A 15,070-nucleotide genomic window follows, 5' to 3' on the forward strand; every position below is an offset into this window, starting at 1 on the left:
GGGATGCAGCGTCTTTGACATTGACAGCGTTGTAGCTGCCCAAAAAGTAGTGGCGCTGGGATGACCTCATTTCAATATTGACGGATAGAAATCAGGGCAAATATATTAACTGCACGACTTGGGCTCGTGCTCACAAAGCGTTTTGTACGATACCACTGTTCGTAAGAATCGTCGGAGATTAGCAGGGACATTGAAGTTGAAGCTCAGAGGACATAGGCAAACACTTATTACGTATGAACAGGTTCGTGTCGTGTACTGGGGCTTCACGAAGCTGTTCCTTTGTAAGTACAGCTGCTGTGATTACGTCCCGCATCGCGATTGGTTGAGCGAATAGTTTTAACGTTTGAGATTAAAAAAGAAATTCATGCCCACGTGTACTAGAGTATGCACTGAAATCAAAGGAGGACGCACGCATTTCTTGCATCTCGCCTTCGTCGTGGCATATACCTCATCTACGAATGCCGCCTTGGCAACGTCGCGTATGTTCTCGTTTGTCGACGCGTGTGGTGCATATAAGTGTCAAGGCATTCTTGGAGTGTTTTAGTGTCACTTATTCTCTGATACTGTCGTTATCGTGTATTATTGTCGTCATGATCACGTTCGTCATCATAATCATCATCATAGCAACAATATTTACGTCCACTAGCACGGCGACGGCCTCTCCCGGCGATCTTCAATCACTATCTCTTGTGTTAGATGATTTTATCTTTTGCCTGCAGATTTCCTAATGTCCTCACGCCATCTAATCCTCTGCCGTCCTGGGGATCACTTCCCTTCCATTGGCGCCATTGTGTAACCCTTGTAGACAACCGGTTAAGTATATGCCATCCAAGTTTCTGTCCCATACGTTAGTACCTGTAGAATGTAATGACAGTACTTTTTTTTGGTGGATAGTGGTAAGCGCCTAATCATGATTTGTAATCCATGCTCTGCATCTACTCTTCATGGTCAAAGAACAATCAGGCATGACTGCGAGAGCCTGCTCCATAATATTAACTAATCTAGATTATAAAGTACTACTTAATATAGGTAAGCGTACATATTCCAATAGGCGACTACTAATAATTAATTCTCGTTCTCTTTCCTGGCAATTGAACATTACCTTTGCGTTCTGAATATTATTCTTATAGTTTGTTATCTGAGGATACAAATCATTTGCTTCATCTCATCACCAGGACATTGTTATCTGCAAACCAGTGTGCCACAGAGATGTTCCTAATCCTTATGTATGCACAAACTGCGACAGACATAATTAATTTGGAAAATATAGTTAGGGCTGTTATTAGTGGTCAGTCGAGTACTACAATCCGTTTTTGTCTGCTCCGTGAGTTTTTCCAGATTAAATGATACGGGTTCTTAAAGTAGCATTTGTCGACCGCTGCGGGCAGTAGCACTCAGACAACGAAGTATAAGAAAGCCAAAATGATTCGTACAACTCATTTTTACGCTCGCAAGAGACTCACCTACTGATGGAGTACACGCATATAACGCATTATGAGCCAACGTGTCGAGTTTCTGAACACCTGGCAAAACCTCCAGTGTGAAGCGTCCCGTACAAATCGACTCCGCGAAAGCCACGCGACGTGTTATTAATAATCTCTCCCATCTATCGTTTTAGCATCATCTAATTTTCTTATGGCTGTGAGATCAGCGACAGTACAGGACCAACATTTCATCATGACGAATTAAATATATTAGCGAGGCTCATCGACAGCTCCAGAATAATTGTTACTGCCGTTATTTTTATACCACTTTTTAGAGACATCAGGCGAACAGAGCAACTCGTACAAAGACGTCATCGCTAATTGCATATTACGCAGAGAAGAGAGGCACGAAAAATATTCACCGAAGCGCAAACGCTGCTGCTTACCGAGGCGACTCGGCGATATCTACACATCTAGCAACAAATCACGCACACAGACACCGTTCGAGACTTCCCGCCCCTAGTGGACGGGGCAATGATCTACAACTACGGGCTACACAACAGGTAACACCGCACTCCCCGGGACCGTAGCACGTCCTGCAGCCGTGTACGGCCTGGCGCCCTTCCTACGCAGGGCGCATACTCACCGGCGCTATGCGCGGCGCACCCGGCCTCAGTGCTACGACACAACTACGGTGGGCTACGTGGGCCGAGCGCGCGCCTCTGGAGAGCACGCGCACACGTGACACTCGGACGTGCTCTACGGGGCGACGGCGGCCCGGGGGCGCACGGCTGCTCCGGCTAACCGAGGCGCGCTCGGCTCGACTGGCGAACTTACTTGGCGTGCGAGAGACTAGTTTCAGTGGACGCAATACTCGAAACGACCGAAGCATTCGCAAGTCTAAGTTCTCCGTCTGCTGCGCCGTAATATTCATTATCCTGAAACAAGAACACGAGCGCAGTCGCAGCAGAGAGCATCACTCCACGCTCTGCTCCGATGTGGGGCCTTTCGCGCTCCTCCAGGACATTTGGGACAAGATTGTCGCGACAACATGTGCGAGAATGGCTTCTAAAGTTATAAATTATGAACGGTGCTGCCTATTTCACGCTGCTTGGAAAGACAGTGAGTGAGAAACGGACATCGTCCTGATCGTCGGCGGTTCCTGGCATTCAGAGCAATGTCGTCACTGTGTTCTAATTCAGGCGAAATAAGTGGCGCTGATGACTTAACCCAAAACAGCTTGACGGCGTGTACGCTAAATAAGGGACCACAGCAAGATAAGTTTACGAAATGCGGCTGCTTCGACTATCATATGGCCGAAGCATATCGATGAACACTCATTTTTTACTCCCTCTCATTTTTCTCTCACCATTTCCTCTGAAGCAATAAGAGGGTAGCAATGAAGGTACTGACTCATCCTAAATCTCCGTTTTTTTTTCTGACAAACGCTCAGAAAATCGCATTCAAAACAGAGTGAGATATTGGCACCGTGTCTTGTGTGGTTTAGGTGAATGGGCCAAACGCACACGCCTGAAAAGTTTCGCTATGTCCTAACCTTGAGTACATTTATGCCCTCCGATGTATTCATCGTGTTCGTCACTGATTACGCGTCAGCGCACTCGAGATACGATACATTTAGTGTTAGATGACTTTCAAAAATAGTAGCTCGGCGACGAACGGGTGCGATACTGTCCCCCGCTTTTCAGTGGATCTCGACTCTGATTCAAAACACTGTGAAATGTCTGTACGGGTAAACTACATTTGACTGTCTTTCAGTCTCAGCGACTCCGGCTTATGGAACTTTACCGATACGCAAATTCCTGTACCCATTGTGTCACTCCGAACCCGCCACTCTGCTGAATATATTTTGCTACAATTTCACTTATGATACACGAAAACCCGAGGTAACGCATTGGTACGGACGCAGACACCGTGAATTAACAGAGCCTTCCATTTACTTTATTGTTTCGAGACTGTCGTAAATCTATGTCCTCGTAAAAGCTTAGGTCCCAAAATCCTGGAGATGCTATGCCACAGTGCCCCAAAAGAGCACTTTTTTTGTTCTCTATGTTTCTTTTCTCTCTTTTTTTTGCGGATAAAGTAGAACTTTCGTTTTTCAACATTCAGAAATTAAGCAATAAATGAAAGGCGTCGTATAAGGAATTGTTCTCATACTTACTCTTTCAGCTTCCGACGTTTGTAAAATCTGCTCTCTGGGAAACTTAGCAGGATTTGAAGTAATCAACACAAATTAGTTCTGACCAGAGATGACGCACATTGCTTGATACAAGGATATATCACCTGATTTCATGAGCATATAACATTTCATGTGCTCGTATATAACTTTGCTACCGCACGGTTTGCTAAAAGTGTATGCGTTAAGTTCATTTAGCGCCGTCATCTTATACTGCCGAATAAAATGGCCCGAAGGTTTTTAATAACCACTCTCTGGACAGCAACCGACCCAAGAGACAGCCCCATAAAAGAAGACAAGAACTGACGCTCGTTCTAGCTCTAACAGATCGTTCTATCTCTAACAGATGTCTCATTTCAGTTACGCGGTCTATTACTCATGTGCTGTAACGCTGTTCTTGCTCAACAGTTTTCCTCAAGAAGGAAAATATGACGGTCACACGAGCGAAGAAAACGTGGTGAACTTACCCCGTGACGACAACCACGAAGTCCATGATATTCCAAATGTTGCGGAGGTACGCTCCGCGATGCAGTATAAATCCTAAGGCTACAATTTTCAATAGGGCTTCTACGCAGAAGATACCTAGAAAGTAAGGCTCCGTTTTTTCCTGAAATGAGAGAAAGTTGACGGTTGGGCACTGCGAAGGGTGGTGACGCGACGAAATAATTGTTCAGCCAAACAACACTGGTTGCCAATGCCTCCGCTTATTTTCCGACGATCACGCGAAGTCTCCGCGTACGTATTATTATGTACCGGTATACATGTATAAGCATTAGGAACACGACGGTTAAAAAAAGGAAAAAAAAAACATTGTCTTTTATTTGAAATCACCACGACTGCTATGGTGCACGCGTCTACCACGGATTATCTGTAATTTGCATTTTATGATTAAAGGTGCAAATGTCACTTTTTGTTGTGTTGCTTTAGTGACAACCCTGGTGGCCATCGTGTCGCACACTTGTATACGGAGGATGGCGACCGCGGTACCTCAACCGTAGCGCATATCACACGCATCATGCGGAATGACTAGATTTCGCGTCCGTGGCAAGTTCTATTTTTTGTCCACTTTAGTTCCTGTTGCGTCATGCCTTCCACAATTCAATATAATAGAGCACTTCATCTACTCCCCTACCTTCCATACCTTCTCTGCCGCTTGGCTTGATCTGGTGCAACTAAACAAACACAAACACACACACACACACACACACACACACACACACACACACACACACACACACACACACACACACACACACACACACACACACACACACACACACACACACACACACACACACACACACACACACACGCACGCATGCACGACTTGGCTCATTATTTCATTTTCAAAGCCCATTCTCCCAGTTTCCCATGTATTCGGCATACTACAGCAAAAGTTCATGACTTATGGATATGATACCATGTTTCGTGTGGTTGAAGCCCCTCCATCGCGTCTAAAACGCTTGGAGGGGCTTTACGTGTGGTAAGGGTCAAGCAGCGAGTAACCTTGGTCGAGAAACTCACGTCAGGATGTGGCAAGCTCAATGGCTTACACGCATTGCGCCGCGACCAAACCTAGGAAGAGTGAGGGTATAACCCGCACATTTAGACGGTATATGCGGGCGAGGTCTACAGCGTGACCACCGTTCTTTTAGAAAGCTACATTGTTTTGCAGCGAGTGTTGGACTTCATGGATTTTTTTCTTAAAAGTCGTTACATTTAGATTGCTCAGGCCCTCTGTTATGCGGGTTAGGCTAGGGTGCCTCGTAATACCGTCCTTAATTCAAGACGGCCGTACTTAAATGAACAAAGTGTAGAAAACTTAGCAGCAATGTTAGGAAAGGAGGTCAGACATTCCTTTCCTAAAATGCATTCCCTAAACTTAATAACTAGACGAACGCGGAAGATTCCGAATTAGACATGTTCATGTGCCATTGGTACAGACTGCAGCACACGAGAGCACCAGAGAGAAACAAATGCGTGTACATAATCTCATTCGTTCTGTTGTTTTGTCCGTAACGTGCTACGTAATTTGTATTTAATGTAATCCTTCAAGTGCCCGTCCATTTGCGATACGAGTTGACACAGAAACTGGCAGGCACATGCGCGCTACGTCAAGGCATAGCTGCTGCGGTTAATTACCGTAGCAGCTTTGCCCACACACTGCGCACGTTGCGGTAAACCACTGATCGAGAAACTTTTGTGATGTTGGGCGACGCCGGCAAAGATCTCTGTTTTTCCAATAAAGTCTCTCCCACTCTCTTCCTCCCTCTCCCTAGAACGTTGCTAGTCCTTGTTTATAAATGTGCATGAAGCGTCCGTACGCACGAATTGTAGTCAAAGATGGAGAACGGATAAGTATTCTCAACTAAAAACGATGGTATATGAACGCGAACGCACGCACGCACACACAGACACCGCTCACACACACACACACACACACACACACACACACACACACACACACACACACACACACACACACACACACACCACACACACACACACACACACACACAACACACACACACACACACACACATTCATGTACTCGCGTGCACGTGTACACACATCCATTCACACGCACAAAGCATCCCCACACATGTACGCACACTACATGTATGAGCGAATACACTCTCACGCACACCACAGACGCATGCACGTCCACACACACGCGTACACGCATGCACGCACACACAAGCATACTCACGCACGCAGATACAAACTCATGCACACGCACCCATACACGTGCACGTGTACGCGCGCGCGCGCGCGCACACACACACACACACACACACACCACACACACACACACATTCATGTACTCGCGTGCACGCGTATACACACTCATCATATGTACGCACACTACATGTATGAGCGAATACACTCTCACGCACACCACAGACGCATGCACGTCCACACACACGCGTACACGCATGCACGTACACACAAGCACACTCACGCACGCAGATACAAACTCATGCACACGAACCCATACACGTGCACGTGTACACACACACACACACACACACACACACACACACACACACACACACACACACACACACACACACACACACACACACACACACACACACACACACACACAGAATAAGAGAGAGAGAAGAATTGCGAGTTGCACTTTTATCTCGTTGTTCTGTGCGCATGTGCTTGCGCTCGCATTCCATGGAGTAGAGAAAGCTATGCCTTTGCGTAGTACATGACTTTGTGAATCCAGAAAAGCGATAAAGAGGCGTAAATCATTCCGCATTACCGGTTATTGCGTTAAACGCGCTGGGACTGGACAGGGCACTGGAGTCAGCCAAAATAACAGAAACGTTAGCTTGAATTTTGCATCGCGAAAACCGCATTCGACATTTCGGGATAATTTCACCGGAGCTATATATGCATCTTCGTTAAATTATTTAAGTTATCCTTCCAGCCCTAAATGCAGCAGTAACTAATTCTTTGACAACCAGTGCGCAGAAATGATCAGAACTTGCCGTCTTTACAAAGATGTTATGGCGAAAGGAAACCTGTTACAATTAGTTGTCACGACGACGATTGCTCAATGTTGCTAAGCTAACGAAATATATGAAACGGAAAATGTTACGGACATTTTCGGTGGAGGCGAAAACGCTTAAGGCCCGTGTACTTAGATTTAGGTGCACGTTAAAGAACACTAGGTGGTCGAAATTTCCAGAGCATTCCCCTACGGCGTCCCTCATAATCATATCGTGGGTTTAGGACGCAAAACCCCAATAATTATTATCATTTAAATGTTACGGAGCATTTATGTGAGAAATGTGAATATTCGACTGTTGAATGCGTTATTAAATAACCAGCTTAAGAGGACCGCGTGAGTTTGCCCACCTTTTGCATGAAGCCATCGTTTTGTAATAGCCGATTAAAAAAAAAAAACATCAGCCACAGACTGAAGCAAGAAATTGCACAGTCTGTAACTTAAGAATTTCGCTATTTTACTGGTCTCTCCACCAAAGAAAGAAAGCTTGATAACCGCTAGGATGCGTGCTGAATTTCATCGCATAGCACGCAACTTCATAAGCCTGGCGGTTAAATAAGTTTAGGTGTCTCCGCAATCTCTTGTTAAAAAGCAAGAGTTACGCTTCTGAAGCCAATGAAATCTATTCCGCGAAGTGAATCACGAGAAATGTGATCTGTGGCTAATGGCAAAGTACAAACAAAAAAGTGCATTTGGTGACGGGCACATATTTAGACAGCAGAGCCTATTCTTTTAAGTGTATTACAGATAAAAGGGTGTCACTTTATTGTTCCTTCTTTCTTTCTTTTAGCTATCTAGCAAAGTTCTGTTCACTTATGCGTAGTGGGCGTCAAATAATTATGACTATTGTGTTTAGGTGTACTTAAGATAGGAATGATCACGTAAAGGATGTAACGTAGAGGAACATATCGTATCAGCGGAATTATTCTGAAATGCCGAACGCTGCTTTCACGACGCGAATTCTGGTTCCGATCTAAGTTGTCTTTTCACATCTTGCGTCCAAAGTACCTTACGTATAATATATAAAACTAATAAATAAAATATTCAATAATGTTTTTTTTTTTGACACACCAATTCTTTCTTTAACAAGTTGCTGCATCTTTCAACTATACGCAAAATGAGCCATTGTGCTTATTGAAATTGAAATTGAAAGTTTATTCCGCAACAAGAACACGTTACGAGGAGAGCCGGCAAACGCTGTGAGAACAGCTCTAGTAGCCCTGGCCCCCTAGTACACAGAGTAGCACAGAAGACGCGCGGCTAAGTACAACCAAATTAAACAAAAGCATGTTTCACTATGTGCTTTAAAAAAATCAAAATAAAAGATTACAATGCAGGCATAAAAAAAGGTAGTCACCACATCCCATTATACAAACACTAATCGCAGTTGTTTTGGTGATATGCTAGATATGGCAATGTTATTTTCCTTAGTTATGCGGTTTAGAAGTGTAGGCAGTTGAAACTTTAACATTTGATTTCCGTAATTTCTTTTGCATTTGAATATGTACCACACTTTAGGTACATTATAAGCAAGGAAATTTTTCTCTAACCTTGCTATTCTTGCAATCGTATCATTATTTTTCAATAAACCGAACTTATATAGACGACTTAGTTTGTAATCATATATTGATGCAACCTGAATGATGCAGTATTTTTAAAATAATTCTGCTGTGTGGCAGGAAGTTGACGGCTTTGCGGCATTCCGGAGTAGCTCAGTACGCTGCACATCTGCTCCGCGTAACTGGGAGAACTCGTGGTGGCCTTGGCTTTTCGCTGTGCTGCAACGTGGCCAGGCACAAGAGCACGGCAGCGACCGTAAGATCTATAGGTGCCCGTGGGCGAGCTACAACGGCTGAGTACGCGGTCAGAACTGCTGCGCACAAATGCACGATCTACGAAGATATGGGCGACCGTAACGGCTCCAAGTCGGTAGTCCCGAAATTATGCCGCGAGGACGGCCGAACAACAATTATGTTTGATGTCACGGTCGAATTTATGCCATTGGTTTTGCTTTAGAAGCGGCGTAACTCTAAGGCAAAAAAAAAAAAAAGAAAGAAAGAGAGCGGCATGAATTGTAAACGCTTGTTGTTGTAATTCAAGGTACTGAAAATAGTGTAAACTCGGCCACAAAAGAACGACAAAGGCAACGCTCTTACCACTCTTACCAGCTTGCTGAACTTTCAGTCATTGTTAGCCGTATTGTGGCAAGGCAGTGAAGCAAAATCACGAGGTGGGCGTGGTGTGGAGTTTCTCTTTTCTTGTTTCTTTTTGTTCGTTTAGGTAGATAGGGCACCATAATATATTAAAATACTCGGCAGCTCAAGGGAACATCTTTCTGACCGTTGCGCACCGTGGCCATGAATTCACACTATCGTTGAACATATTTCCATTTTTACAGCGGCCGTAAATGCGGTGCGCCCGCGGTAGGAGCCCATTGCACCTTGCATATTAATAAGAGCGAAATATGACGGCGCCTCTTGTCTTTTGCGAAGGACGGCGAAACTCGGTCAGAGCAGGTGCGAGGTCGACTCACCAGCTTCTGGGCGAGCGGCGTCCGGTCGCCTTTGGGCAGGTGCTCTTCGAGCGCCAGCACGATGCAGTTGGCGATGATGGTGAGCAGCACGGCATACTCGAGCGGAGTGCAGCAGCGGCAGTCAAGGAAGCCAACTTTACGGCGCAAAAAAAAAAAAAACCATCGCGGTTGTTTGTTTCGCTTTGGAGTTCTTGGAACAAAAAGCGAGGTAGAACATTGATGAAATTACAAAAAAAGACGAACGAAGGAAGAGTCAAATACTGGCCCTACGCCTACCTCTAAGCCATTAGCACAGAATAAAACTTTTTTTTTTTTGATGAGATCGTCCTATGCAAATCGCAACGCTTGGACAGCCTGTTGCGTCAGCATTTAGCTGACCACTAAAAGAGAGAGAGAGGAAAGACGGGGAGGTTAACCAGATGAAGTCTCCGATTCGCTACCCTGTACGTGGGAAGGGGAAAGGAGATGTAAAAGAATGAAAGAGAAGAAGAAGAGTTTGTGACGACAGCACGCGACAAAAAGACATAGATAGAGCTAAGTATCATTTAAACGGGTAAAGATCGATTTGATGAAAGTCAATGTTACGGCAAAAGGAGTAGCTGCAAACACAGCTTCAGCAAGGTGTGTCACCTCAAACCTGGAAGAATGTAAAGCTAAATGAAACGAACTCGATACTGCTATATTTAGAATTGCCAGCACGATGTTTTTTTTGAAAATAGTATTATAATCATATACAACTTCTCCTGGTTTTCTTCCAGATCTCTCGCGCTCTGTTTAAACGGCTGTCTCTCCTACGAACTTACGCAATGACACAAGCGCTACATAACTCTCCTCGCTGTAACAAAGTATAAGACATCAAGCGCATCAATTTTTGAATACGTTGCATAGATTTCTGGAAGTATTCGGTAATTCTTTTACATCCACAATCGTCGTCGATGAATAGCACATTTTGAAAAGGAAAAATGCCTTTACTAACATTTCGGCCGTTGCAGCCGCTTTTATGGGCTCACGTGTCGAACTATCGGTACAGCAGCTAGAACAATCGAAATAAAAATATATAAAAACAATTCCTACGTTTTCGTTGATACCTGAAAGAATGGTGTTAAATTGTGGATTAAGAAAGATTCCCTCACCTCCCTATCGTGATTTGTCTTGTAGGCGGACTGAATAATAGTGGCCCTAATTTTGTCGAAACCATGGACAGACGTACTGACATGCTTCGACAATGGTAGATTGGAGAGGTTTACGGCGTGTGCACGATGATTGTTAAAACTAATTCTGAAACTTGTCTCTGTTTGACCAACGCCTCCTCTAGAAACATGCCTGCGGCGTCGCTGGCTATCCCATTGTAGCCGTCCTGCCTTGAGTTGTGGTCGCTTGTCGAGAGATGGCGCCACGTTCTCCCCTATTGTTTTCAATGGGGCTGGCGTGGTGTGACGTCGAGGGGGGGTAATGTGCGCATGCGCAAATGTGTTGCAAGCGGCCACCGCAAGGATCGCCAGCTACTGCCCTCATTAGAAACGGTGAAGGAGGGAATGGGTAGGGCAGGAGGTTTTTGGCTCACGCGGCAGGCATCTTTCTAGAGGAGGCGTTGGTTTGACCTATGTATTGAACTTTGCATGTTGAACACTCGAGAAGATAGACGACGTTGGTACTGTCACATGTGTAGTCACCATTTATTTTGAATGAAAAGCTGGATGAGCTACTTGAAACTGTTTTAGATGTCGTCGTGTGCGCGCACACTTTGCAACGTGGTTTGTTGCAGGGATGACAGCCTTCATGACGTAAACACGTGGTCTTACATGAGGTTAGTAAATCACGAAGGTTCCGCGATCGTCGGTAGACTACGCGTGGTTGTTCTGTAAAGATTCCTTTGAGCCGCTCACTCTGTATTAAAATGTTGAAATGTTTCTTTAAAATATGGTTGACATTTGGAGCTGAGGCCGCATGTGTCAAAATTAGGTTAGTCCTCGAACTATCTTTGGATCTTTTTCTAGTATTCAGCAGATCTGAACGATAGAGCTCTCCTGCGCGTTTGATGGCGTCTGTGATTATGCTGGACGGATAGCTCTGTTTTGCGAGCGCGCTCCGAAGTTTTTCGCAATTGCGGGAAAATTCGCTGCTGTCAGAGCATATTCTTTTAAAACGAACTGCTTGGCTGTAGGGAATACTGGTTTTATTGTGCTTCACGAGACTACTACTAAAGGGAAGATATTGCTGCCTATCCGCGGGTTTCCTGTAAAGATTGGTTATCAGCTTCCCATTACGCAGAGTGACCATGACATCAAGGAAGCTTATGTTCACAGGTGAATACGAGTACGAAAAAGAAATCGTCGGATGAGCGTTGTTAAAATCTGCCATGAAAGAGAGAAGTTGCGATTCACTATGGTGCCAGATTAGGAAAATGTCGTCGATGAACCGCTTATAGTAAAATGGCTTATATTCATGGTTTGCAAGAAATTGGTTTTCAGGGAGCCCCATAAATATATTTGCATAGTTTGGCCCGATTCTTGTGCCGATAGATGTACCACTAACTTGAACATAATGTGTCCCATCAAATTCGAAATTACTAAGTTCTAGAATGAGCTTAAGCAACGTGGCTAACGTAGATGCAGAAACTGGTTTGTCGGCGTCGCAATCGTTGTACGCGCAGATAACTTTCTCCCACTTTCTGCGTTTCTCTCTCTCTGTACGTGTTCTCTCGCCCATAAGAGTCATTGCATCCCACGCCGGACAAATCGGCGCAGCAGGAGAGCGTGTGCCGGGCGCACGTGTTCGGGGAGGGAAGCGGAAGATGACGAAGAGGACGAGGAGAACGCGCACCGGCCGAGTTATTGCGTTGCACGCGCTAGAAAGGCAGAGGCCATTCGTGATGACGATATCTATTGCGAACGCGTAACGGCACAACGAAAAACATAACAGCTCCGCTTTAGTAACTCGTCCGGCGAACTGAAACGCAGAACACAAGCGGATTAGTGTTCATTTTTTGTGATTTACTTAATAACAGTCAACATCGATTTCCATTTATCGGATTCAATAGTCAGTGGGTGGCACGCACAAATGTGGGGGATTTACGGAGCCTTTCCGTCCCGTATCGAGAGCGGTGCCTTTAACGGCGGCTAGCTGCGCCCTTCTGCAGTGGAAGGTGTCCGGGTCGGTCGAAAGAAGTACGGAGCATGCGTTCCTCTCCGCTGCAGTCGCCGGGGATGCAGCGCAGATGGGCCAACATCGTCGACGACACGCGGACGCTGCAATGACGTCACTTTTGCGCACGGCAAAGAAAGAAATGCAGCTCGCGGTGGCATGAGTGAAAGGAGAATGAAAATGCCACTGCGAGAATACCCCAGTTTGAGTAAGGAAGCTGGACCGATGCCAGGCAAGAGTACGGGCGAGCAGCAGCTGTCTGAGGCGCCTCCAGCCCGTGTGACGGAAGTATCGTCTGGACTGCACTATACCGGCCCACTCAGAAGGCGCGCTCTGTCTAACACGAAGCGAGCGGTCGGTTCATTGAAGGTGTTAGCCGTGCGTAAACTCAAGGCCAGCGCCGAATGAAGGAGCGCGCCGGCCCCTCGCCGCCTGAGTGGACGGGCAAGCGGCACTGGAAAAACTGAGCTCTGAGCGGCAGCCAAACTTCCTTTTGTGTTCCGGGGGCCCGGTGTTTGTCGGGGCCTTTCCCGAGGCGTTTCCCGGTGGTGCATCGAGTAGGCGCCGGAAGATGGCGCCATGCAACGTCCACCAGAAGCGATCGATGGCGCGGCAGGGGTTTTTTCTGGCAGCAGCCTTCTCGGGACGTGCAAACGCGGACCCCCGTCAGTGGGGCCTGCACCAACGACCCTGGCATTTCTAGATGCATTGCGGCGCCTCGCACACCTCCGCTGCTGATGCTGCTTAAGTAGCACGGGTGTATCCTTACCGATCGCGGCAAAAGATGAGCGCTTAAAACGCGCCTAACTACGTTTCCATTCTGGCAGTACTTCCGGCATTAGCAGAGCAGCTTAAGAGATTAGGCGCCAGTACGACTCACGTGGCGCTTCTGCCTCCTCGCCTGCGTCAAACATTTTTTTAAGCTCCGCTTCAACGACGGCCTCCTCTTCTGCCATTTTAACCCGAGATCCCGGGGCTTTGCAGTTGAGCCGTTCCCGACAGCACGTGTCGCTTTGCTATTCTTGGCGCCGCTTTGAAGCTTGATCAAACAACCCACGTTGCGGCTTTCCACTGTGCTGCGACGAGCACGATTCATCCGCTTATAGATCGACGCCGTGTTTACGAACGTACGCCTAGGCTACACACACCGGTTATAAACGTAAAAGAGCGCGCTCAGGAAACCATCCAGTCCGAGCCACTGTTTTTCGGTTAAATGTACTACACCGTAGGCTTCTAAGACAGCCTCTCTCTCTCTCACTATGAAGCAACTCCATATGTTAAAGGATAACCCGATCGAATTCAGTGTTAAATATCGAATATCAATTATTCCACATGCCGTTGTTGTTGATTCACACGTAGGAAAGAAGAAAGGTCACACTCTGGTGTGCTAGCTGTCGTGACCTACAGATACACGAGCTTTTACTTTACCACAAAAGTAGGCACTCTATCTTACCGCAAATAAAGCACGTCACACATATTTACTCATAGAAAGCGAAAATACGCATGATGAAGATAGATAACTGCATCAATGAATTTTCACACCAAGCACGAGGGTACCTGAAACAAGGGTTCACCCGAACTCTCCTCGAGTTAGACGCCACGAAGGGAGTTACATAAATGTGCGACAGAGAAGTTTATCATTAACAGCTTAAGCACTCTTCTCCTGGTGCACCGCAAGTAAAAAAAAAGAGAGAGAGAAAAGGATATGGCCACTCGATGAAGAATTTGGTATATCGTCGCAGCAGGTTGTCCTCGGAGAGGAGGAAGAGCGAGGAAGGCCCCCTGGCCCGCGGGTCGAGGGCCTTACGCCTGGCCATGCCGGGCTCGGTCCTCAGGGCGCCGCTCCCATGGCCGCCCAGCGCGCCGCTCGTCTCCGGGGCCCTCAACAGGCCGCGCTCACCGCCGCTTTCCGCCGACAGCGCCGACAGCCTGCGGGAGAAAACACACACACACATTGCCAACATTAGCACGGCTGCTACCACCAGGGTAGAAGGTCGGTAAAGAAAGGAAGCGAGGTGAATCACAGATGGTTCCGGTTGGCTACCCAGCGCGGGTGAGAGGAGAAATAGAGCGAAACGAAAAAGGGAAGAAGGATGAAGCCTGCGCACATGCAAAGAATACCGCACGTTGCATTCCTGCAGAAATAGATTAACAACAGCTAGGTGTACGTATATCCATCTAACCAAACGATAGATTACGAGTGACGTTCAAGCCGCTTATTCAGTAGTCGCAAATAGTAGCCGGCGTGTAGC

General features: G+C 46.4%; 1 protein-coding gene across 1 annotated transcript in view; it reads right to left on the bottom strand.

Moving 5' to 3' along the window:
• The window catches only part of LOC119404958 (voltage-dependent calcium channel type A subunit alpha-1), a 561,845-nt gene that overhangs the window by 101,870 nt on the left and 444,905 nt on the right, over nt 1-15,070 (bottom strand). The window contains exons 4-6 of the mRNA XM_049418585.1: nt 14,526-14,747; nt 9,675-9,780; nt 4,086-4,225 (exon numbers count right to left, since the gene is read on the bottom strand). Coding sequence (XP_049274542.1) covers nt 4,086-4,225; nt 9,675-9,780; nt 14,526-14,747 — 468 coding nt within the window. The remainder of the gene's footprint in view (nt 1-4,085; nt 4,226-9,674; nt 9,781-14,525; nt 14,748-15,070) is intronic.

The sequence above is a fragment of the Rhipicephalus sanguineus genome, chromosome 1, assembly GCF_013339695.2.
Source record: "Rhipicephalus sanguineus isolate Rsan-2018 chromosome 1, BIME_Rsan_1.4, whole genome shotgun sequence".
In the NCBI taxonomy this organism is placed as follows: Eukaryota; Metazoa; Arthropoda; class Arachnida; order Ixodida; family Ixodidae; genus Rhipicephalus; species Rhipicephalus sanguineus.